A 24,693-nucleotide genomic window follows, 5' to 3' on the forward strand; every position below is an offset into this window, starting at 1 on the left:
GCCACTGCAGAGAGTCCTGGTCGGCGATGTTTGGCAGCGTTTGGGGTGGCAGTTGGTGTGGCTCCCCTATTTGAATTTTGGACTGCGCTGCAGTGCCACCTCTGGAGCCTCCACTGGTGGGTACGGACTTGTGCGATATCGGCCCGAATTGCCCAATTTTGGCAAACTGGAACGACAAATCGGGCATATCGCGCAGTGTGTATGCCCAACTGCTCATTCCCATGGGTCACTTGCGATATCGTGTGATTGGTCACGCTGCACAGCCAATCACACAATATCGTATGCGGGGCTGTGAAGTGTAATGGTGGACGGAACAAGGTAATGTTCCCTCGTTCATTGCATCTGGTTATGTGTACCGGTAGTCTTCAATGGTCCAGGGTGGAGGTAAATCGCCCCAACCATCAGCAAGATTGACGGACGTACAAGTGTGTACCCAGCCTATATAGAGCTGTAAGGCCCTGTTGTTTTTACATCTTGGCCGGTAGTTCCTCATTAGCAGCAATATATACCGTAGTAAACATGGTGAAACTGCAACACGTAATTATAATCTAATAAAATATATAAAAACCACAGCGCTGGTGGGTGTTCAATAATTATCAGCAAAATGTAAAAAATGGCTTGGTAAACATATAAAACACTTTCAATGAAGCATAATATTAATAATACAACACCTCTCAGATATTATAAAATGGAAATAGGGAAACGGGGGTAGAAGCACAATTGCACAGGAGCATATATTTCACAGGTCAATATAAAATAGGGATATCAAGAAATCAGGGGGTGCTTCCTGAAGTAAATGGTAATGTTTAGAAAAGTATAAAGAGAGAACTCCCCGGATAGCAGAGAAAAAAGGTAGAAAGAAAAAGAAATATATATGATAATCAAAATTAATTAAAACAAACCTTTATTAGATTATTTAAAAGTAAAGTCTCACATGGACCCAACAGGCAAGAACCAATCAGTAAATGAACAAAAAACAAATATTGTCAAGACAGCATTGAATCACCAGATAAATAAATTAAATATCTGAAATCATGTACCACAACCAATCCTCTAATACCAGGTTGATAACACTATTAGTGAATCATGGCAAGAATGGTCATGTAAACTAATAACATGTCAATTCCCCGTGTCGTTCCAATATCCAGGAACTAATAATATAGTACCTAAAAGGCTGTAACAGATGGTATATCATAAATAGCAAACATAAAAGGTGGGTCAAGATATTAAATGATAAATATCTAAGATCGTATGTATGAATGAACCAGCCATATGGTACCAGATTCCAGCCATTGTGCCAGCCATTGTACGTATGTATGAACCAGCCATACGAACCAGCCATTGTATCTTTCAAGTATGTGTGGATATTCATTAGGGATGAGCGGGTTCGGATTTCTGAAATCAGGACCCCCCCGAGCCCCCCCGATCCAAGTCGTATCCGAGTCAGGCTCGACTTTTCCCGCCTGACTCGGATCTGAAATCGAGGCAAAACGTCATCATCCCGCCTTCCGGATCTCGCGGGTTTTGGATTCTATAAAAGGTCCCTGCGTCGGCGCCATTTCTCACTCCGGCTGTGGACAGTGAAGAGGGAGGGTGGGAGCTAGGGCTGGCTGGGCCGTGTTGCGCTGCTGTTGTCCATAGGGGCTGTGACCACTCAGTCCATAGGGACTGACTGGGCTGTGTTGTGCTGCTGTTATCCATAGAGGCTGTGACCACTCAGTCCATAGGGGCTGGCTGGGCTGTGTTGTGCTGCTGTTGTCCTTAGGGGCTGGCTGGGCTGTGTTGTGCTGCTGTCATAGGGGCTGGCTGGGCTATGTTGTGCTGCTGTTGTCCATAGGGGCTGACTGGGCTGTGTTGTGCTGATGTTGTCCATAGGGGCTGGCTGGGCTGTGTTGTGCTGCTGTCATAGGGGCTGACTGGGCTGTGTTGTGCTGCTGTTGTCCATAGGGGCTGGCTGGACTGTGTTGTGCTACTGTCATAGGGGCTGGCTGGGCTGTGTTGTGCTGCTGTTGTCCATAGGGGCTGGCTGGACTGTGTTGTGCTACTGTCATAGGGGCTGGCTGGGCTGTGTTGTGCAGTCATAGTGTCCACTCCAAAGTCTATAGGGGCTGGCTGGACTGTGTTGTGCAGTGTCCCATAAAGGCTGTAGTCCTAGAGGGGTGCTGTAGTGTTGTCCAGGGGGTGATCTGTGCATCAGGGGTGCTCCCCCATAGTGCACTCCAAAAAAAATTATTATTTTTTTTCTGTGTTTGTGGATTGAGGGCCTGATTCAGAGCCGCTCGTAAGCGGCCGCTCGTTCGCTCCGAGCGATGTTCGCACAACTGCGCATGCGTATAGGTTGTAATACGCATGTGCGAACCATTTATTGCGGTCGGAAATTGTGTGCTCGCAAAATAGCGAATGCCTGCTAATTTGAGTGACAGAATGAGGCGTTTGTGGGTGGTAACAGGGGAAGGTGCTTGAAAATGGGGAGTGGTGATCCGAACGCAGGCGTGCCAAAAGGTCAAAACGGGCGTTTTAAGGGTGTGCATAATTAACAAAGCAGCGTCATCGACCACGTCACTTGGTTGTTTCTTAGCCTGAACTGTTTGCATGATTGCGGTAGGAAAATCCAACCACAAGCACTGCGAGAAGTTCAGACGCCTTTCGATGTACTCGATTAATCAAATAAATAGCGGAGATGACGTATGATGCGAGCGGCCAGGGGGCGTCTTTACAAAATAGCGAGTGCATTTTTCGTTTGCTCGCTCAGACATAGAGGCGTCAACAGACCGCAAAGAGCGAGCGCAAATAGCGTCCGGCTCTGAATCAGGCCCTATGTGCGCAGTAGCCGCACGTGCATCAACAAAGTAACGCCAACCGTGCGCCTGTGTCATAAGTAAAGGGCCGGCTGGCTTGACCGTTAAAGGGTGCTGTAACCCCCAAAGTGCACTCCAAACAAAATAAAAAATTATTTTCTGTGTTTGTGAATTGTGTGCACTGTGGCCGCACGTGCATCAACAAAGTAGCGCCAAGCGTGTGCCTGTGTCAAAAGTAAAGGGCTGGCTGGCTCGTCTGTTAAAGGGTGCTGTAACCCCCAAAGTGCACTCCAAAAAAAATAAAGAAATATATTTTTTTGTGTTTGTGAATTGTGTGCACAGTAGCCGCACGTGCATCAACAAAGTAGTGTCAAGCATGCGCCTGTGTCATAAGTAAAGGGCCGGCTGCCTTGACTGTTAAAGGGTGCTGTAACCCCCAAAGTGCACTCCAAACAAAATAAAAAATAATTTTCTGTGTTTGTGAATTGTGTGCACTGTGGCTGCACGTGCATCAACAAAGGAACAGCACCAAGCGTGCGCCTGTGTCCCATAAGTCTGTTAAAGGGTGGTGTACCCCCCAAAGTGCACTCCACAAAAAATAAACAATTCTTTTTATTCTGTGTTTGTGTGCGAAATGTATGCGCAGTAGCCGCACGTGCATCAACACAGCAGCAGCGCCAAACGCGCGCCTGTGTCATAAGTCAAGGGCCGGTTTGTACATCTGGTTCGGATTGAAGGACGTGCCAACAATGTCAATTTCTCACATGTCTACTGTCACTGCATATGATACTGTCACCACTGACAGAATGGTGGAGGAATTATTTTCTGTGTTTGTGAATTGTGGCACTGTGGCTGCATGTGCATCAACAAAGGAGCAGCGCCAAGCATGCGCCTATGTCATAAGTAAAGTGCCAGATGGCTTGTCCGTTAAAGGGTGCTGTAACCCCCAAAGTGCGCTCCACAAAAAATAATTTTATTTTTTTTTCTGTCTTTGTGAATTGTGTGGGCTGTAGCCGCACCTGCATCCTCAAAGCAGCAGCGACAAGCGTGCGTCTGTCTGTTAAAGGTTGGTGTAACCCCCAAAGTGCGCTCCAACCAAAATAAAATAATCTTTTTTTCTGTGTTTGTGTGTGAAATGTATGCGTAGTAGCCGCACCTGCATCCTCAAAGCAGCAGCGACAAGCGTGCGTCTGTGTGTTAAAGGATTACATCAGTGACAGCATCCAAGTAGGCATGTCAGACAGTCCGTACCTGTACTGGCAGGAAAAAGGGGCAATTTGGAGGCCCCTGTACAAACTGGCTCTATTTTACCTGAGTTGCCCCTCTCCAGTGTGTACTCTGAACGAGTGTTTAGTGCAGCCGGGAACCTTGTCAGCGAAAGGCGTAGGAGGTTGCTTCCACAAAATGTGGAGAAGATGATGTTCATAAAAATGAATTATCAACTCTTCCAGGGAGACCAGCCTCCAGGACGTACAGAGGGACCTGTGGTGGTGGATTCCAGCGGGGATGAATTAATACTCTGTGAGGATGAGGATGTACACAACACTGAAGAGGGTGAGGAATCGGTGGATGAGGAGGATGAGGACGACATCTTGCCTCCGTAGAGCCAGTTTGTGCAGGGACAGATTAATTAGCAGCTTGTTTTGTGGGGGCCCAAACGAACCAATCATTTCAGCCACAGTCGTGTGGCAGACCCTGGAGCTGAAATGATTGGTTTGCTAAAGTGTGCATGTCCTGTTTATACAACATAAGGGTGGGTGGGAGGGCCCAAGGACAATTCCATCTTGCACCTCTTTTTTTTCTTTGCATTATGTACTGTTTGGGGCCTAGTTTTTCAAACTGCCATCCTGTCTGCCACTGCAGTGCCACTCCTAGATGGGCCACGTGTTTGTGCCGCCCACTCGTGTCACTTAGCAATAGCATAGTCATCCAGCTACCTCGGTGCAACCTTTTGGACATAAAAACACTATTGTGAGTTGTTCAGTGTTCAGAATAGACTGGAAATGAGTGGAAATTAAGGTTATTGAGGTTAATAATAACATAGAAGCAGAAAACCCCACAAATTCTGTGATTTTAGCTGTTTTTATGCTTTTTTTCAAAAAAATACAGATCCAAAACACAAAACCCAGAACCCAAAACACGGAAGGGTGGTTTCGGCAAAACCAATCCAGATCCAAAACACGAAGAAAGATCCAGATCCAAAACCAAAACACAAAACATGAAAAGTGGCCGGTGCACACCCCTAGTATTCATACATCATTGGTATGAACATTCTCTATATGAATACCCGTTATTACTAAGAATCTGGTACCATATGGCTGGTTCATACATACGATCTTAGATATTTATCATTTAATATCTTGACCCACCTTTTATGTTTGCTATTTATGATATACCATCTGTTACAGCCTTTTAGGTACTATATTATTAGTTCCCGGATATTGGAACGACACGGGGAATTGACATGTTATTAGTTTACATGACCATTCTTGCCATGATTCACTAATAGTGTTATCAACCTGGTATTAGAGGATTGGTTGTGGTACATGATTTCAGATATTTAATTTATTTATCTGGTGATTCAATGCTGTCTTGACAATATTTGTTTTTTGTTCATTTACTGATTGGTTCTTGCCTGTTGGGTCCATGTGAGACTTTACTTTTAAATAATCTAATAAAGGTTTGTTTTAAATAAATTTGATTATCATATATATTTCTTTTTCTTTCTACCTGTTTTCTCTGTTATCCGGGGTGTGCCTCATTAAAGGAGTTCTCTCTTTATACTTTTCTAAATCTCTCAGATATTAACTGAGGGAACATATACAAAAAATAAGGTTCATAAATATATGTGAACCTCATTAGTTGGGCAGTACTAAGCAATTAAGTTAAATGCTTGGATAAATGGCCCAAAAGCAATTGATTGTAAGTAATCTGTAAAGGTGCCCACACACATAGCGACATTTTAAACGATTTGGCCGATTTCGACGAATCGTGACGACGAATCGGGTAAAAAAATTACAAATCGTGAGTTTATACTCACGAGCACGATGCCGATGCACGTCCCCGCTCGTCGGACATCGCATCTTCTGATCTGCCGTGCTGTAGGGCAGATTAGCCAATCTTGGATACAATGCATTGGCTGCAAGATAGATCTTTAGTCAGATTGGACATTTTTAACTCCAAAACGTGATCACGACGGCAAGGGAGCTCCCGTGAAAGTTCATGAGGAAATTGGCCATAAAATCGTATCGTGAGGACATCGGTATGTGTGTGGGCACCTTAAGAGTCACTGGGCCCAAGGTAAAATTGGATCTTAATAAATAGTGGAAGTCCCGGTTGATTATCCTGTGAGTAGAGAAAATTAGAATTACCCGATTTAGGTTTCCAACATGACAACATTAGTAAAGGTCAAAACAAGAAAAAGAAGGAAAAACTCTATTTGGTGAGCACTCTTATTTTTAGAAAATATTAATAAATTAATACATAACTTTTATTAAAAAACTATTCAATAAAAAATCTATAATATATTATTACCGGCAGCTGTGTATGATAACACAAATCAAAATATAGTATGTCTCACATAGAGAGTATGTGAAAAAATACGAATAACCAAAAAGTATAAAGACATAACAAAGGAAAGAGTTTATTCAAAATGAAAATAAAAAAATATATATATAAAGTCCTGATTAATGATGCCATAGAGGCTATATATATGTATTATTTTTATTCTTTATTTCGCCATTATCTTTGATGTTTCGATATATTTCTAATTATGTTATGTGATATATTTTTTTGATATTTAATCTACGTTTATTGTGCATCTGGCCTTAGATGCATTATTCATCAGGACTTTATATATATATTTTTTTATTTTCATTTTGAATAAACTCTTTCCTTTGTTATGTCTTTATACTTTTTGGTTATTCGTATTTTTTCACATACTCTCTATGTGAGACATACTATATTTTGATTTGTGTTATCATACACAGCTGCCGGTAATAATATATTATAGATTTTTTATTGAATAGTTTTTTAATAAAAGTTATGTATTAATTTATTAATATTTTCTAAAAATAAGAGTGCTCACCAAATAGAGCTTTTCCTTCTTTTTCTTGTTTTGTCCTTGTTGCCTAACTCTAGTGAGCACCACCACTATATTGTGTATCTTTTTCTGGTTTCAGATATTTATTGATAAGAATAGTGGTACTAATAATTATCTTGTCATATACAGTCAGTGCGACGATTTCCCATTTCCCTTTTCCCCATAGTTGTGTAACATTAGTAAAGGTCTCCTCGCAGTGTTCATATTATGCAGCAGTCTCTCCACTAGTACTACTGGTCCGGATGATATAATATAAAAGTCCAGTGTGAAGCTCTGCATGTGGGCTTGTAAAGTTAAAGTAATCCAGCCAAGGGCGTATCTATAATGGGTACAGGGTTTTCGGGGCAAACGGGTCCCTGGGTCCAGGGGGGCCTGCACCGGCCACGCTGCACCCATAAAACTTACCTCTCCGGAGTCCCGCGTCAGCTCCGGTGCCTGCGCCTCCAAAAACAGCTGGATAATGGCCGCCGATGCCATTTTCCCGTCGTTTGCACATGCGCAGTACAGGGAAAATGACCGCCACAGCCATTTTCCCGGTGACATGTGCATGCGCTATAGATTCTGGCCACACTTTAGTGCCCAGAGTCTATAAGTGCGGCGCTGGCCCCGCACCGCTCAGTGCGCAGCCGGACGCTGGATGGGAGGAGGGGGTCCTTGTCGGAGATAGCACACAGTCCCCCTCCTCTCTAGAAATGCCCCTAAATCCAGCATATATAGGGCTCTACGCGTTCTGTGTGGAAGTACCCAACACCTTCATCAGGAGCAAGTGTATAAATCTCCATTAGAGGTTCCAAATATTTATACTACTCTAATGAGTAAATTACTGACAGATGGTAATAACTAATAACAATTAAACAATCGACCAAGCCATTTCATAAAATCGAATAGTAAAAAAATAAATCAGAGGAGGCAATCATATTCAGATTAAATATAATAATCAGAACTGAAAACGAATGTTATTTAGCCATAAAAGTAATGAGATACCTGTACTGATGCATCTATAGTCCCAGTCACGTGAGCGCGCCCTGATCAGGTGATCCGTGACTCATCGGTGTTCCTTATTGGCTGGGGAGCGATCATATGCTTAGGGTTTAGGACTGTAATTATACTGTACATGATAGAAAAATTGTTCCGATTATCTTTAATTAATTAACATTACTACAATATTATACATTTGGTCAAGCGAGTTGCTCAAGAAACATCTGCTGTAGGTTTTAATTATCTGTGATTTTAAAAAAACAAAAATAAAAGCACACACAAAAACTACAAAAACATAATAATTTAAAGGGGGTCTCCATCTTATAAATCTGTTTCGGGAAAAGGGACCTGGTTCAGAATTAAATACAGGGCGGTTTTGCAGACGGATCTTGCGCTGTTTTCGCAGTGTGCATGCTCCAGAGCTAAGCATATGTAACTCCGTTGCATCTCTACTTGTGGATGGAGGGGTGCAACTTGGGTGTTACTGACATGCCCCCCCCCTTCCTCTTACCTGTCTGCAGCCCAGCACACAGCAGCATGCAGTGGGAGACTGCTCGCTGCTGCTGAGTAAGAGCAGCAGTCTCCTCTCCTCTGCCTGTGGGGAATATCGATCACACTGATCGTGTCCCACCCTGGATTTGGGGACGTGCCGATGCCTCCCGCTATTAGGCCATGCCCTCTCCTCTGGGCCCAGGCCGGCTGTCTAAGGTCCTGGACAGAACTCTGTAAGGGAAAAAATATATTAGGGAGGCAGATCTGTGTGTGTGAGATCTGTTAGGGGGCAGAACTGTGTGAAGGGAAACATCTGTTAGAGAGGGAGATTTGTTTCAGGGGAGAGATCTGTTAGGGGTAAAAACTGTAATGGATGAGATCTGCTAGGGGGAAGAGCTGTGAGGGGGAGATCTGTTAGGGGGCAGTTCTGTTAGGGCAGTGGTTCTCAACTCCAGTCCTCAAGTATCCCCAACAGGTCATGTTTTCAGGCTTTCTGTCTGTGGAAGCAGGTGGGATAATTACTGACCAATCACAACAGATTAACTCACCTGCGCATGATTAAAGAAATCCATAAAACACGATCTGTTGGAGGGTACTTGAGGACTGAAGTTAAGAAGCACTGTGTTAGGAAGAAGAGCTGTTAGAGGGAGAGTTGTCAGGTGGTAGAGGAGGAGAGCAGTAAGGGGGGAAATTTGTATAAGGGTAGGAGCAGTGTGAGAGCTATATATACAGTGTGTATTATATATACACATTAATAATTCAAGACCCAAAGCAGTATCTTGCCTAGGGCCCCATGTTGTCTTAATATCCACCTTTGCTCTTTCTCTGTACCCAAACAACACCTTACTAATTTTAATTTAACTGTTGGAGAAGCACTGGAACTAACAATCTTTATATATTTGCTTAGCACTATGTGGTACTATACATGCCAGCATGCCTGCCAAGGTTTCAGTATGGACGATGGGGTACGGAAGGTGCGCTCGCCCTGTGGGTACAATGATGATTGGGGGACCTCCGGTTGGCCTCAGCCGTCCCATCCTCACCACTCCCACACTTGCTGGTGCAAGCACCTCCACCCCTACCATACTTACAGCAGAAGTGTAACACATCGAGCCCGTCCCGGGCAGTCCATCTACCTGCCAGAAGGGTGACTCACACCGCACTCTCGGCTCTCACAGGTGGACCGAACCCCTACCCCAGTGACCCAGCACCAGCGGCGGTTTCCACAGGCAGCTTACCCCCACTGCTGCATCCACAACCACCAGCATCACCCGGTCGCTGACCGCCGCACAATAAGAGATCATCTTCAACACCACAGCATCTCCACTCAGGCAATAAGAACTGCAGCAACGCAACACCACTACGGCCCTACCGACTTCAGGCCACACCTACCGGTAGGTATAAGACTTCGAGACTCTGATTCACACGCGGGACGCCGCCAGGTGATTACACCCACCCACCACACCAAGTATCTATTCCCTCTCCCCCCTCCCACCCATCGAGATGTCCAAGACTGTCGACCATAGTGTCCAGCAGGGGTAACGTGCTGGTCAATTGAACCGCACGGAAAGAAGCCCCCTAAAAGGGTCGACCCACCTCCCCAGTCTCTCCTCCTCTCACCCACCACCACACCCACCTTGTTGCCCGGGACTACATAGGAGAAGCACTGTGACTACAATAAAACAGTTTACTCCCACCCTGTGTCCGCCTCTGTCATTCCTTTGGTCCACCCACCCCCACTTATCCATACCATGCACACAAGCAACCACATACACATTCCAACACCACCAATCATCATTGCACCCACAGGGCGAGCGCACCTTCCGTACCACACCGTCTATATCCAATTTTAAGCAGGACCCGGTACACCTGCGATCAGGAAGTGCAGCACCCCACTCACTCATATAGCACACCTTTCAGCCCATTCACACACCACATCTGCCCACACAGCAGAGCGCAGTCCTACCCAACCATCACCAAGGTTTCAGTATGGCCTAACAGCAAATCTGTGGCAAGTCATGCTGGCATGTGTAGTTCCAGCGCAGCTGGAGTGCCACAGGTCACATCTTGAAATTAAAATGATGCACATCAGACAATGTGGCTGACATGACAGGATAACTGTTTGCGCACGCACAGCGCACGACTCTCAGTGGGACACTATCTCATACGTTTGCCCATTATAGACTGGTCAAGATTATTATTTCATCTATGTCATCCGGCCGCATGGATGCGTGCAGCGCAGAATAAGGGCAACTATCTGCATTTAGTACTATGCACGCAACGCGGCGGCTGTTGTTATGGTCATTCAGCTCTGCACAGCCCTAACATTTGTGACACCGTGATATTATGTAGAAGATAAACCGCAGATATAGGAGTGAGGTGTAATTAAGTTCTCAGAGCACCACTTGTTAAAAAAATGAAATAAAATTAAGTCCTTTTATACATTATAAGACATGACTCATCGAAGCAAAAAGGGTGCTATAAATAATTCATCTATGTTGAGTTCAATACGTAGGCTTGGGGGGTTCTGGAGATCAATTACTAACACTACATCAAACTTCAGGGAGAAACACAAGGAGAATCAGGTAGCTGTGGTACCGGCTTGCGATAAATAAGTAATTAGTCCATATTTCCAGTGAAATTCAGTGTCCGGGACAGGGACTCGTAGCGCGTGCCAACGGAGGATGCACTTGTTTTCCGTTCCAGCTGATAATGTAACTCTGTCTGAATTATTCCATAATTGCTCGTGTCTTGGGAGCCTCGCAGGATGCTGAGCTGACTCGTGAAGATTTTCATGTCAGAGCTTCAACTCAGTACAGTTTCTAGGCACTTTACACGTTATGTACTAATGGGGTCTGTGACTGTTCCCTGTCCTTAGGATGAATGCTTTTATGCTGACTTTGAACCTAAATATTTTTATTTTCCCTTTTATTTAGTAAGAATTAGGAATGAATATAAAGTTGTTAGAAAGCAGTGTGCTCCTGCGCTGTCTCCTTAATGTGCATACATGCTGGGCAGTAGGACCCAGAGTCTGCAGGGAGGTCCGACCTTCAACCTGATGTGCTCCTGCACATGTACAGTAACTGTAGCCATCTTTTAGTTAGTGACACGGTGGGAGACAGAAGTCTTCTACTTAGCACCTAAAGAGAACCTGGTTAATACCTGCATATAAAGCTATTCCAGCATACCTGCATCACTACCCATTTGCAGCATACACTCACCGTTTGGTGAGCTGTATAGGACCACGCTCCGTTCAAGCTCCGTCCCATTACCAATGTGCATGTAACAGTGAGTACGGCTGTACAAATAAACTAACACCACTGGTTTAGTAACTGGGCTGTTCATAGTTGAGTCATCCGCTGCTGTGTATTATTATTATTATTATTTATTGATATGGCACCACAAGTGTTCCACAGCACCTTACAAAGCACATAAACAAATAGGTTGACCGGTGATTTACAGTATAATACAATACAGGACGAGGACAAGGATAATATACATTGCTACATTAGCGACCATAACACCCAGTTAAGCAACAGAGCATAAGCAACCAAGTGTTAGGTGCCCTAGTGGGGAGTAAGAGGTAGATTCAAGTAAAGTAAGGAGAAGCACAAGAGGGTAGAGGGCCCTGCTCGTGTGAGCTTACATTCTAAAGGGGAGGGGCAGACAAACAGGTGTGATACAGATGAGATAGGCAGGGAGGAAGGAGTATGTAGCAGCAAGTTAAGATGAGAGCTGGAAGGCTTTGATGGAGTAGTGGGTCTTGAGAGCCCATTTGAAGGATTGTAGAGAGGTGGAGAGTCTGATGGGAAGAGGGAGAGAGTTCCAAAGGTGGAGAGCAGCACGGGCAAAATCTTGGTGGCGGGAGTGGAAGCAATCAGTTGGCATGAGAGGCGGCGTGCATTTGTTGAACGAAGAGGACGGACAGGAGAGTGAAGGAAGATGAGGTCAGAGATGTAAATGGGAGAGGAATGGGTGAGGGCTTTCCTACATAACTCTGCAATATCAACACCTGTTTATACATCATTTCCCAAAAAAAACCATGATTGTGTCTTCAAACCTATTCTAGAGAGGCTACAGCCCATTGTATTCTGGTCGTTTCCAAAAATACTGTAGCTTACACTTTATATACCTCATTGCATCTAAAGAGGACAGGTGGAGAAGTTCCTCATAGCAACCAATTAGCTTCTAGAGGGTAAAGTTACTAAAGTGAGAGTTTTTAGAAGTGAGTTTTAGAAGATATGTTGCCCATAGCAACCAATCAGATTCTAGCTATTATCTTCTAGAAGGTGCTAGTTAAATGTTAAGTAGAATCTGATTGGTTGCTATGGGCAACATCTCTTCTAAAACTCACTTTAGTAAATTTACCCCCTGCTATCATTTTATAGAATGATCACTAGCAGCTGATTGGTTGCTATGGGTAACCTCTCAATTTATCCTATTTAGAACGTTTGATACATCTCCTAAACTTCTTAAAATTAGGTTTTGGAAATTTGCAGCAATCTTTTGGCTCAACACCCAGTGTTTAGCCAATTTGGTTGAAACTGGTCAGATTAACCTGCACTCGCTAGAACAATTCTTCCCTCACACAGCTGCATGTGGAGATGTCACCATATCTTTAGAAAGAAGCAGTAAATATGTTTGGTGCCATAAGACAAAATAACAATTTTTCATTTTTATTCTGAATTTTTATAGGTTTTTTTCTCTCCTATTAGGAATACAAAATATCTTCACGGGTACAAAAAGTTGCTAAAGATGAATTCCGCTGGAGAGCTGCTGAAGGCAGCTGTGTTGCTCTGTGTTTGGGCCCGGGGTGCCGTGATGGCCCACAGCCTTGTTCTAAACAACAAAGGTGTCAGTGTTGGAAGAGGGCAAACTGTTTATATCACCGAGGACCAGTTGAGTTTCAATATCCCACAAGATAAAGATTTCTGCAAAGTTGAAGTGGTTTTAAATGAGCCGATGACCCAAAGAGCAGGGACTCTGTCTCCTCAGGTAGGTGACGTGCTTGTTTTATTTTGTATAGAACCTCCTCATAATCAAACAGGGTGGTAAAATCTGAACTAGGGATGGACAGTGAAGGGCTCACCATCCATGGTCTCCATTTATAGCAGCATCATTGGTACCATCCATTGATTGCTGGAATGCATTGAAAGAAGTCCATCAATGGTTTGAACCATCAGAGAAGCAGGGCTAAGGAACGGCTGATGGGAGGGCGTATCTAAGTGACCTCCAACTTCACCAACGTAACCCAGCCATCCATGGTGGAGAAACATCGAAACTCTGCCATCAATTAGCAAAACATATGCCATCGGAAGCAAACAATCAGAATTTGCTAAACATCGATAGTCAATATCCATCCCATGAGCTCAACATAAACCGGGTTGCAAAATTGGAGGTACCACATTCCCTTCTACAATTATTTATTTATGAACAGTGACCTATATTGCACCAGCATATTATGTATTCACTTTACAATTGTGAACAAAACAGTAATAAAACAAGACTGGGTAATAACAGACAAAGCGGTAGGAGGGCCCTATATGACATCTTTATTACAATATGAAGCTAACCGTTTTCTCTATCTTCTATTTGTCACTTTACGATGGGACCACTAAGACTAAATTATAAGTTTCCTTATAAATTACATTCACAGATGTATATATAACCCTCCTGGTGGTTTGCCAATATCTTTCTCTCTACAACTAAATCTGTAAGGACCTAAGTAATATACACTATATGGACAAAAGTATTTGGCCACACCTGTTAATTATTGAATTGAGGTGTTTCAATCAGAATGGGATTGAAATACCGGCGGCTCAAATCCCAACAGTGACAGGCCAACAGGTGAAGATCCCGACGCCCAGTGGTAAGTATGCTAACCCTCCCCTTTCCCCCCCCTAACCCTCCCTTAGTGGTTCCTAACCCTAACCTTCCCCTCTATTGCATAACCCTAATCCCCCCCCATGGGTGCCTAAACCTAACCCCCTCCCTCACTGCACCCTAAACCTAACCCTCCCAGGGGGTGCCTAACCGTAACCCCCCCCTCCTAGTGCCTAACCACAACCCCCCTTCACCTAGCCTAACCCTAACCTTCCCCAGGGGGGTGCCTAACCCCAAGTCCCCCCGGGGGTCCCTAAACCTAACCCCCCCATCCCCGGGCTAAGTGTATACTTACACGGCAGAGAGGACAATCTGTCTGGCGTCCTCGGCGTGCCACACTGGCAGAATCCTTCTGCGCTAACAATTATAGATTTGGCATGCTCAGCTGTGTCTCACTGAAGGTCCAATAAAGACTGTGATACTTTCCGATGTAGCTAATCCTGCCAACTAACATTAAGGAGGTTGGCTGGTTTGCAGGAAGTTTGCGTTTTAGTCTAAGTGATGATGATTACACAGAGATCTCTGTAAACCTTTGGGGGAGTATTTATAATACAACAGACTACAGTCCGCTGTTTAGTGGTCAGGTCATGCTTTTGCTTTGTAGTGCTCTCATCCTGCCTAGATTGCGGTGAGCATGGCGCACAGACCTGCACCTGCCCTGGAAATGTTCTGCAGAAGTTGGCCAGCTTTTATCTAACTACATTTTCTTACAGGGCTTTGACTGCCATTTCCTACCAGACGAAGTGAAGTACTCTCATAGTGGCTCGCCAATGTTGGACGTGGATCACGTGATGCTCAGAGTGTACAGGTAAAACCCGTGAACGAGACCTCTGTCCACAAACAGATCTATATTCTTCAATCTTTGAGTATATTTATTATTAACCAACTTTTGTTTTGTCCAGAGCCTCATTACTTAAGGGGTCATAAAAGTGGCATCACTAGGTTACTAGGGGGGGGTGCGGGCTGCATAGAGTAACACCATCTAAGGGGGTGACACCAAAATAGCAGAGCTGGCCCACACTGGGTGTCACCACACCTAGTGAAGCCTCTGGATCATGACAATTACTTTCTATGTTACACCAGATTATATAGAGTTATAGACCCCTTTAAACTCTCTTATTAATGTCAACTTTATATTCTACTTACTTCCTCTTGCCTATGCCATTGGTGCCCAGGTGAATTAGGGCTATAGGAAGCGTCCTAGATATCCTTGCTTTAGCCTTTATTTTGTGGTCAAACTTGGCCTGTTCCATCACCCCATGACCTAGCTAGCAAACGTCCATTGCTTCATCCACTAGGTTACATTGTCTCCCACTGGGCAGACCAGTATATAACTTCGTGCCCAATGAAAATGTTGCACTGGAATAATATTACAACAGCATGATAATGTAGATGTAGGCCATTACAGGGCCCAAGGGGCCCCAGTGTCTCATGGCATAGTCACAGGGGGCCTGATTCAGAGATGGACGCATTTATGACGTTTGCTCAGTAGAGTAATTATCTCCAATCTGCGCATGCATCTGTGGGCCTGATTCACTTTGGATCGCTTCCCCTTCCCCTTACTCACATCAGTATACTTTGGCAACATAGCGAAACATTCGGTAACATCGAGTAACATCGGACCCATACGCACAGTTAAGGCAGGTCTGACCTCACTCAGGAATTGCTTACTTCAGCACACACTATGAGGCCTCAGGCTGTGGATAATTTATGCACTCCTGGAACGGCGTGCGAATGCACTGGCACGCCTGTGTTCGGCAACCCCCCATCACCACCCACACACGGCACTTCCTGTCAATCACTCTGCCGTGGGTCTGCGCATCCTCTGTGATCGCAGTCCCAATCGCAGTGGCTAGTTCACGCACGCGCACTGCGACGCATACGTACGCATGCACAGAACGCAACAATGAGCATCTCATTACAAATTTGCAGCTGCGGTGGCATTAACGTACATCTCTTAATCAGGCCCAGAGGCAGCAACTTCTCAGCAAGATGACCTGGATGGACCAGGCTGACCACCGCTGGTAGACATCCCCACTTTGGACAGCACCAGGCACTCCAATTAACCTCCAGCGATCTGGAGAGGATACTGGAGCCTGGATGGGATTTGTAGTTGAACAGTTCAATAATAGCTGAAAAACATGATCTTACGAAGGACTGGTGTTTACAATCCATTTAATGTGGAATGATATAAAAATGTCAACTCTTACTGGTAAAAGTTGTAAAAAAAAAAAAAAAGACTAATTGTTTGCGTAGTCGAGGAAACCTATCTCACTTTAAAGCGGCTGCAGGATGTTTAAATAAGAGTATTTCCGTTCTATCAAAGCTGTTTAATTTCCTCCAGGCAGTTGCCCAAGAGACTGGCTCCGAATTGCTCTGCTTGTGACGCTGGTATTTCATCCACACTGTTAAATCTGTTGAAGCCTTTTTTATGACCCACTAATGTTAAAGGTTTTGAGAAGAAAAAAAAAAGGTGTTTCCGAAATATATATCCATAGTAGGATATCGTTTGTAAATGAAACTTATCTGGTGATGTGTGCCAGCCAGGATGCTTGGAAGTGAACCGGACTTTTATCTAAAATGTAGTTTCTCTCGGAAATCATCTATTTACTTTTTCTTAATTTTTTGTGAGTGTGTGAAATCGCTCTCTGCTTTCCACTGGGGACGTTTAAGGGGAACTGTATTTTATTAAACCAGTGTTGTTAGTGGACATTTCAGCTGAGTGCAAAATTGGACAACTCTTGCTCAACATAAGATGCCCCCATGTCTCCGCATTGCAAATTGGAGGCCCCCTAGTACTGTAACTCCTGCAGTAACTTGAAGCCGAGACCCAGCTCACAGCTCTGGAGGACTCGGGGGTCGATTCAGAACCGGTCGCTAAGCCGCGGATGCATGCTATGGATGATTGTTGCCCGTCTGCCTATGCGGCAAAATACGCATGCGCGAGCCAGTCACTGCGATCGGGAATCGTGCGCTTGTAGTACACAGACTGGACGCTACTTTGAGTGACAGAATGTGCCGTTTGTGGGTGGTAACAGGGGAAGGTGCTTGTGAACGGGGGAGTGGTGCTGCGAACGGAGGCGTGTCTGGGCGTCAAAACAGAGTTTTATGGGTGTGCATAATTAGCATGGAGGCGTCATTGTACACGTCACCTGGTTGTATATCAGCCTGCAGTGATCGCAGTGCTTTCGGTGGGGTAGTGTCTACTTCAAGCGCTGCGTTCAGCTCCGATGGCTCTTGATGATTCTGATTAATCATACACTTCTTGGAGATGACGTGTGCAAAGTAAGAAAAGCGGGCGTCTTTATACCGGCGTGCGCTCACTCTGCCGTCGCTCTCTAAGACATAGAGGGTGTCTTTACACCAGACAGTGCGATCACGGAATTTGCATACCCGGCCCCTTTTGGCTGCGAGAGAGCACAGCTTAGCGTCCGGGACTGAATCGACCCCTCAGACCTCTTTTGAGGAGCCATTGGTAGATTAGCAGTACTCGTGTTTTACGTTACAATGTAATTGATCAGGTTGCCGCCGTGATCCAGCCCCTCTCACCAGGTAACAGATGTGTTCCCCAAAATATAAGCTCTGTTATTTATTTTACAGAGCATAGGGGTTATTGGGGAGTTACAGTATATTCATGAAAAAATGGTCTCACTTTTGTAGCAAATGACGTTCATAATTTGCATAAATACCTATAATGTTTTTCGTTGATATTGTTATCACCATGATTTTGTCTAGAAAGAGATTTTAGTCAGTGACTGAGGTCCTTCAGAAAGTGGGAAATAATAAATGGTATTTCTCCAGTTATTACCAAGTATACAGAAGTACAGTGTTTTTATGCTAAAAAGTAGACAATTATATTTAATAATTTGAAATTTGAAATGTTTTATAATAGTTAGTATTAAACATCATTTTCAAAGGGTATAATGCTGCAATGAATGAAGCTGGGTACACACTAAATGACGTGTGTACCCAGCAATCCTACGGGCACCCTCCCTCCGCTGACAGGATGACATAACAGGCGGCCGGTACACATTTGATGATCCGGTGCTCGACTGCCCGATATGTTGTCCCCTGCTGCATCCCGCGGCATGGGGTTCATCAGCCGCCTCGTCAGGTTGAGTTGAATATAGGGCCGACCTGATGATGCGGCTGATGACCCCACAGAAGTGCGCAACGCACAATATAGTGGGTACACAGTGCACACTAGACAATTTTGAGGATTTGTCATTCCGATCCGTCGGAATCTGGCAAATCGCTCAAAAAGTAATCTAGTGTGTACCCAGTTTAAGATTTCAGAGGGGGTTTGAACCCTGATAAATGTATATTTTTGCTGAATAGAGATGAGCTAAATTTTGAAAACAGTCTTGGGAAATATTGTCCTTGTTCCACATTTGCTACAAAACTCACGCGTTTCACCAGTATATTTTGTCATTAAGTGTTTCTAGTTTCCAACCACATCACACTACAAAATGAATTGTTCAGCGCCAACATTACTCTATATATAGATTATCAATTCCTCAGATTTAGATAATACAAACACAGCGAGGGAATTTGTGGAACAGCAATGCTAAACCAGAACTCGAAAACTGGATTGCACTCCTGTGAAGCGGATTGTTCCGTGGCAAAATTCAATTTGTCTGACATTTTGACTTTGGTCATCTCTAGTGCTGCCGTTCCATGATCTCGCTTTTACCTGTCTGTTATTCTGTTAGTAAGATATGATGCAATACTTGAGTTTGCCGCTTCTCAAGTCAATACCAGGGCTAATGAAAATCCAGTAGTCTCCCGTTAATATATTTGTAGTTGTTCACTATGGGGCCAATTTAGAGTGAGGTACATAATGAGCACTCACACAAAGAACACTTGGGGTGGCGGGATGCAATAGCCTTTGAAATGCAGGCATCGGCGGGATTCCATGAGTCTGCACATTTTTTAAAGCGCCAATAATTTAAAAGGCAAAACCATGAACCCTTATCCATCTATTCAGTCGTAAGCCTCTGGAGATTGGCATAAACATGGGTGTATACAGGTCTGAGCCTGTGCAGAGGTATATTGTACAATTGTGGATGAAGAATGCAAATACTCAACAATGTGGAAAATAGATTATGTTACATAAACTCTTATACCTTAACACATATATAGTTTACTTCTGCACCAACCCACTACCTACAGTATTTTTAACACAGGATTGGCTCACGATAATCAGCAAGACTTGACCCATTATAATATGTGCTGCACAGATTCCTACTATACATATCTAAGTAATATAAATATATCTGTCCACATTGGTTGGGCTACATGGAAACCAAAAATGTTTTGTTTTTCTTGCTAAATAAATTAAGAAGTCTCCTAGAAATGTACAGAGCTCATCCACGCGTTTCACTACCTAAATTAATTTGAACCTTTGACCATATAATTTTACTTCTCCCCCACTTTGTAACAGCATAACAGGAATCCCAATTCAGAGAAATGTCTGGGAACTAGCTCCTAGACTATAGGGGGATTTAGCACATAGCAACCAAAAAGATGTTTGCTTTTATATTCTTAAATCTCCTAGAATAATCACCAGGTGCTGCACTAAGTATTTTTTTCAAACCCCTCAAAAGCCTTGTGTGCTGGGCTACTGACAGGAAGCAAATACTTATTGGGCATTTTTTTCAGGTCCAAAAAATGCCCGATAACCAACCCCGTAATCACGTGTTTTCACCACACGAAAAATATTTTTTGGGGTGGAAAAAAAGCAAACAATTGATTTTGGCATTAAAAAAAAACCTGCGAAAAACACCCATTTTTCGCACCCAAAAAAATATTATTTCAAATTGAATCCCTCCCATTGTTCCAGGAATGAAACTCCCCAGATATAAGCCATTAATGTCCTACTTAAGACTTAAATTCTGCAGAGATTACTTAGAATAATTTACCCCACTGTCAAAAGATAACTACAGGTATAAATCATCAATCATCATTTTTGTTTTATAATTAGTCATTTTGCTTAAGTTGTTCGCGGTTAATAAACCATGCAAGTATGACTGCGTGACCTCTCCCGTCGTAACGCTTTTCATTAAACCTCGTGAACACACCAGTTCAGCATATATACAAAAGGAGCATTTATGACGTCTACTGTATTCTACTTGTGACTGTGTGGAAAAGGTGATTGTTGCCTTAAACGACCAATCAGACGTTTGCTTTCATTTTCTGACTGACCTAGAAATATGACATAATCTGATTGGTTGCTATGGTCTCCACCTTCTTCCATACACAGTTACCATGGCTACATTGTTTCATGTCTACAAAATGACAGATAAAATCAGCTTCTAGACATCGTTTCATAGAACGTACTTGAACAGTGCTAGCTGGAGTAGCTGCTGTATAGCAGAGTCGCGGTGAATGGATGATGTGCTGTAAGAAAAAGGGGGACGTAACATGTGATCACACCACCCAGACGTCATACACTATGGGGCATGGCCTCGCTGAACAAGGCTGCACCAGGGCCGGCTCCAGGGGTCTGAGCACCCTGTTCCGGCCCGTTACTATGTGCCCTGTAATGAAATGGGGGCGTGGCCTCATTACCATAGGCCACACCCCCTAAGTGACGTTATTTGGAGGCATGCCCACATGGCACGCCTCCAAATAATGTCAGGCTGGGGGTAAAGCCCAGCCCTCCGTCACTGACTGGGCTTCCCCCAGCCCTCTCCAGTCAGTGAATGGATGCCGCGCGCATTCGCGCGCAGCATCCATTCACACTCCGGTGGTCCGCCGCCGCCGCACAGCTGCAGCGGTGGGGGTCCCCAACCTCCCAATTTGACCACCCGCGGTCCACTTCGGCCCTCGGGTGGAACAGTTGGACAGTACTGTCCTGCTGAAATCAAGATGTTGGGGAGGGGTATGCCCTCTATGGGTGGAGCCCCTGTGCGACCGCACTGGTTGAACACCCCTAGAGCCGGCCCTGGGCTGCACCCCCTTTCGAGAGCTCCTCACACCATCGGCACACATGAGTAGTCCCGATCAGCTACTTACAAATGTTACGAGGTATGCGTCTTATACTGTTAAGTGGACTCTTTGCGACTTGTAGTTGCACTCAGCTAACACACAAAGAGATTCCACACATAATACAAATGTACTAAATGAGGCTAAACCGAGCAGAATTTTTAGGAGATAATTGGAAAAGATTAATGAAAAGGTTGGTTTTAATGTTGTTGGATGTTGGATTTCCGATGACGACTTCCTCCAGGTGGTCTGACTTCCTCCCAACGCCCAAAGATAGATCTGTAAGATAAATGTCTTTCGACCAAATTGGCCCTATTGAGTATGCGTGTGGCTTTGTTAGGGCAATTAGATTGCTATTTCCCCTGGGTAGTAATGGATTGATAGATTGGTACAGGGGTATGCAATCGGGAAGCCGGCTGACATTATACGAATAGCCGGCTTCCCGACTGTCATATCCCGGCGAGGGTGAAATGACCGGCATCTAGATCTAGACGCCGCTCATTTTACCGACGCCGGGAGACCGCGGACAGCCGCTGGGGAGGAGTGTTAGGTTTAGGGCTCCCGGTGGGGACTTAGGGTTAGGCATCCCCTCGGGAGGGAGGGTTAGAGTTAGGCACCCCCTGGGGGGACTTAGGGTTATGCACCTCCCTGGGGGACTTAGGCGGCGGGGAAGGGGGGGCTAGGTATAGGCACTTAGAGGGGGGATTAGGGTTAGGCACTGGGGGGAAGGTTAAGGTTAGGGAGGTTAGGGTTAGGGGGGTTAGGTTAGTTCATACTTACCTGGCGACAATCGGTATTTTCAGCCGTGTTGGCCTGCCGCTGTCGGGATTTGAATCGCCGGACACAAGTAATTCGTATGTATTCCGGTACAGGAATGCCGAATAAGTTGGTGATATATAAATATGAGACGCATGATGACAGTAATAATAATAGTTGTACTCGTATGGACATCATCAACCTTAGTCACTAGTGAATTTGCAGCGCTATACACGTGAACGGACGCAGGTAATGAGTCTGGATGAGAGATGCAGATCCTGCGCAGAACAGAGAGGACTAGTTGGGAGATATTGTGCAGGTTTTTGTTTTTAAAAAAAATATAAATCTTATTCATTTCCAGGGTCAGACAAGCATACAGAATAATAAACATATACTGTACATGTTCATAAAACATGACTGGTATACAGGCTACAGAGTTCATCCGAAATTGAGTGATAAATACAGGAAAGTCAGAACAGTTGGAGACCTGGAGGGTTTTTTTGTACTAAGAATATAGAAAGAAGAAAGTAAATAAAGAGAGGAGGGGAGGATAAAAGGGGGAGGTAGGGAATTGGCGTTGTAGCCATGGGAAAAATGGAAGTTCTGTGAGAAGCGAAAAGTGGGGAAACCATGTGGAACGTTGTTCGAGGTCCCCAAATCTTAACAAAAGTGTTGGCCGAATTGTGGATTATTACCGTCATGTATTCCGTGCAATAGGAATGTCGTAATTGGTTTATCTCAGCTGAGATAGATGGGGGATTTTGAGATTTCCAGTTGTCCGCTATTGATGACAAGAGCTGTGTAACGAATGAGCTTGCATTGGTGTTGGGTCATGTCAGGTAGGTTCAGAGATAACAGGAGGTTTAATGATAGAATGGAAAGTATCAGGTCTCGCAAGGCCATTGGGCAAATCCACCAGATGAGTTAAATATAAGAGATGCCAGAAAGTAGAGGGATATGTTGGGAAAAATTAAGAAATGTAAAGTATGCTGGTGTAGACTCGTTGATAGCTTTATGTGCTAGTAGGAGTTTTAGAATGGATTTTGTGAAATACAGGCAACCAATGTAGGGACCAGTAGTGGACTGGGGCATGAAGCGTCCACCAGGGAAAATATAGCAGTAGAGAGTGAGACCCATGTCAACCACCTATATGTGGTCCTGCTCTGCCAAGTAACTAACCAACCAATAGAATAACAATGAATTACTTGAGTGCACGATCTGCAACCTGACCCATTAAGGAGTAGGAGGGGCTTTCAGACACTGGGGCCCACCGGGGATTTCCCCTGTCCCCCTGTGGTCTAGTCTGTCCCTGGTTGGGATTTACAGAGTGGAGTAGCAAGCGAGCAACATTCAGCAAAATAAAAGTAAGCCAATGTAGGGACTGATAGAGAGTAGCAGAAGAAGCGGAACCTTTTGTGAAGCAAACTTCCCTTAACCCTGGCAAAAAGAGGAAGACCAGCAATTTGGGAGGAGCTTATTACTGTGTTTTCAACAAGAATAGAGATGTTAGGACGGTAACTTCTGTTGACTGGTGGGCAGGGGCATTTCTAGAGAGGAGGGGGGCCGTGTGCAGTCTCCGACATGGGCCCCTTCCTATCCGTCCGGCGGCCGGCAGCGCACTGAGCTGTGCGCGGCCAGCGCCAGAGTTATAGACTCTGGGCACTAGAGTGTGCCCAGAGTCTATAGTTTATGCACAGGTAACCGGGAAAATGGACACGGCGGCCATTTTCCCTGTACTATGCATGCACAAATGACGGGAAAATGGCCGCCGGGGCTATTTTCCAGTCATTTTACAGCGCCAGGCGCCCGCACCGACATGGGACTCCGGAGAGGTAAGTAATATAATGCCTGCAGGGTGTGTGGTGCGGGGCCCCCCTGGACCCAGGGGCCCGTGTTCCCCGCACACCCTGCACCCATTATAGATACGCCCCTGCTGGTGGGTCAATATCACTAGCTCAGTTTCTGAAATAAGTTGACATAATAAGCTGGCAAACAATGACAAAAAGACATTCAGTATCACGTACCAACACCAATACTACAATGATAAGGGATCCAGAGAGGACAGATAAAGTTGGGTGTCATACATACTGTATGTAGTGACTCTTTACTTACAATGCAAATTTTGTGTCCTGAGTTTGCTTTGCAAACTGATAATGTTTCCCGTGTTTATATAGTTTGATGAGTATCCCCATGGGGCTTTTTCTTTGTTGTAGGTTTACTGAGCGGGAAACCCTTGTGGAAAGCTTTATACTGGAAATAAGAGTTACCGAACCTGTGGCTGGTATTGCGCTCCTTGCGCAGAGCTCTCTAGAAGTCCCAGAGTTCAATGGGATTTCATCTAAACAGGTGGACAAGAACATCCTGTCACTGAAGCAGACCTTAGAGAGGCCAGGAGCGAGCTGTGTGGTCAGGTTCCTGGAGTCTGAATTCAGTCTCCCAGCCTACGGGAAAGTTGTTGTAGAGGATTCCACGCGGGGCAGGAGACATCTGTTTGAACCGCCACCGAGCCCCCGAGTGAGGAGCTGTGAGTATAGTATCCCCCCCCCCCTTTTACTCTGAGTCTTATTTTTTGTAAATGTGCTAAAAATATTCACTAATTCACAACTAATACTATAGCATGGGTGTGGTGTATTTTGTAGGCATGGGGCCTGATTCAGTTTTGCAATTCCGTCTTTGCAATTATGGTAATGCCGCAGG

General features: G+C 44.7%; 1 protein-coding gene across 1 annotated transcript in view; it reads left to right on the top strand.

The window, feature by feature from the left end:
- LOC148505705 (FRAS1-related extracellular matrix protein 1-like) overlaps positions 1-24,693 on the top strand; it is a 244,847-nt gene that overhangs the window by 18,649 nt on the left and 201,505 nt on the right. Inside the window, exons 2-4 of the mRNA XM_088447872.1 lie at positions 13,086-13,365; positions 14,967-15,061; positions 24,210-24,520. Of these exons, the coding sequence (XP_088303998.1) occupies positions 13,126-13,365; positions 14,967-15,061; positions 24,210-24,520 (646 nt within the window). The 5' untranslated portion in view covers positions 13,086-13,125. The remainder of the gene's footprint in view (positions 1-13,085; positions 13,366-14,966; positions 15,062-24,209; positions 24,521-24,693) is intronic.

Source organism: Taudactylus pleione, unplaced genomic scaffold, assembly GCF_031769625.1.
Source record: "Taudactylus pleione unplaced genomic scaffold, aTauple2 ptg000442l, whole genome shotgun sequence".
NCBI lineage: Eukaryota > Metazoa > Chordata > Amphibia > Anura > Myobatrachidae > Taudactylus > Taudactylus pleione.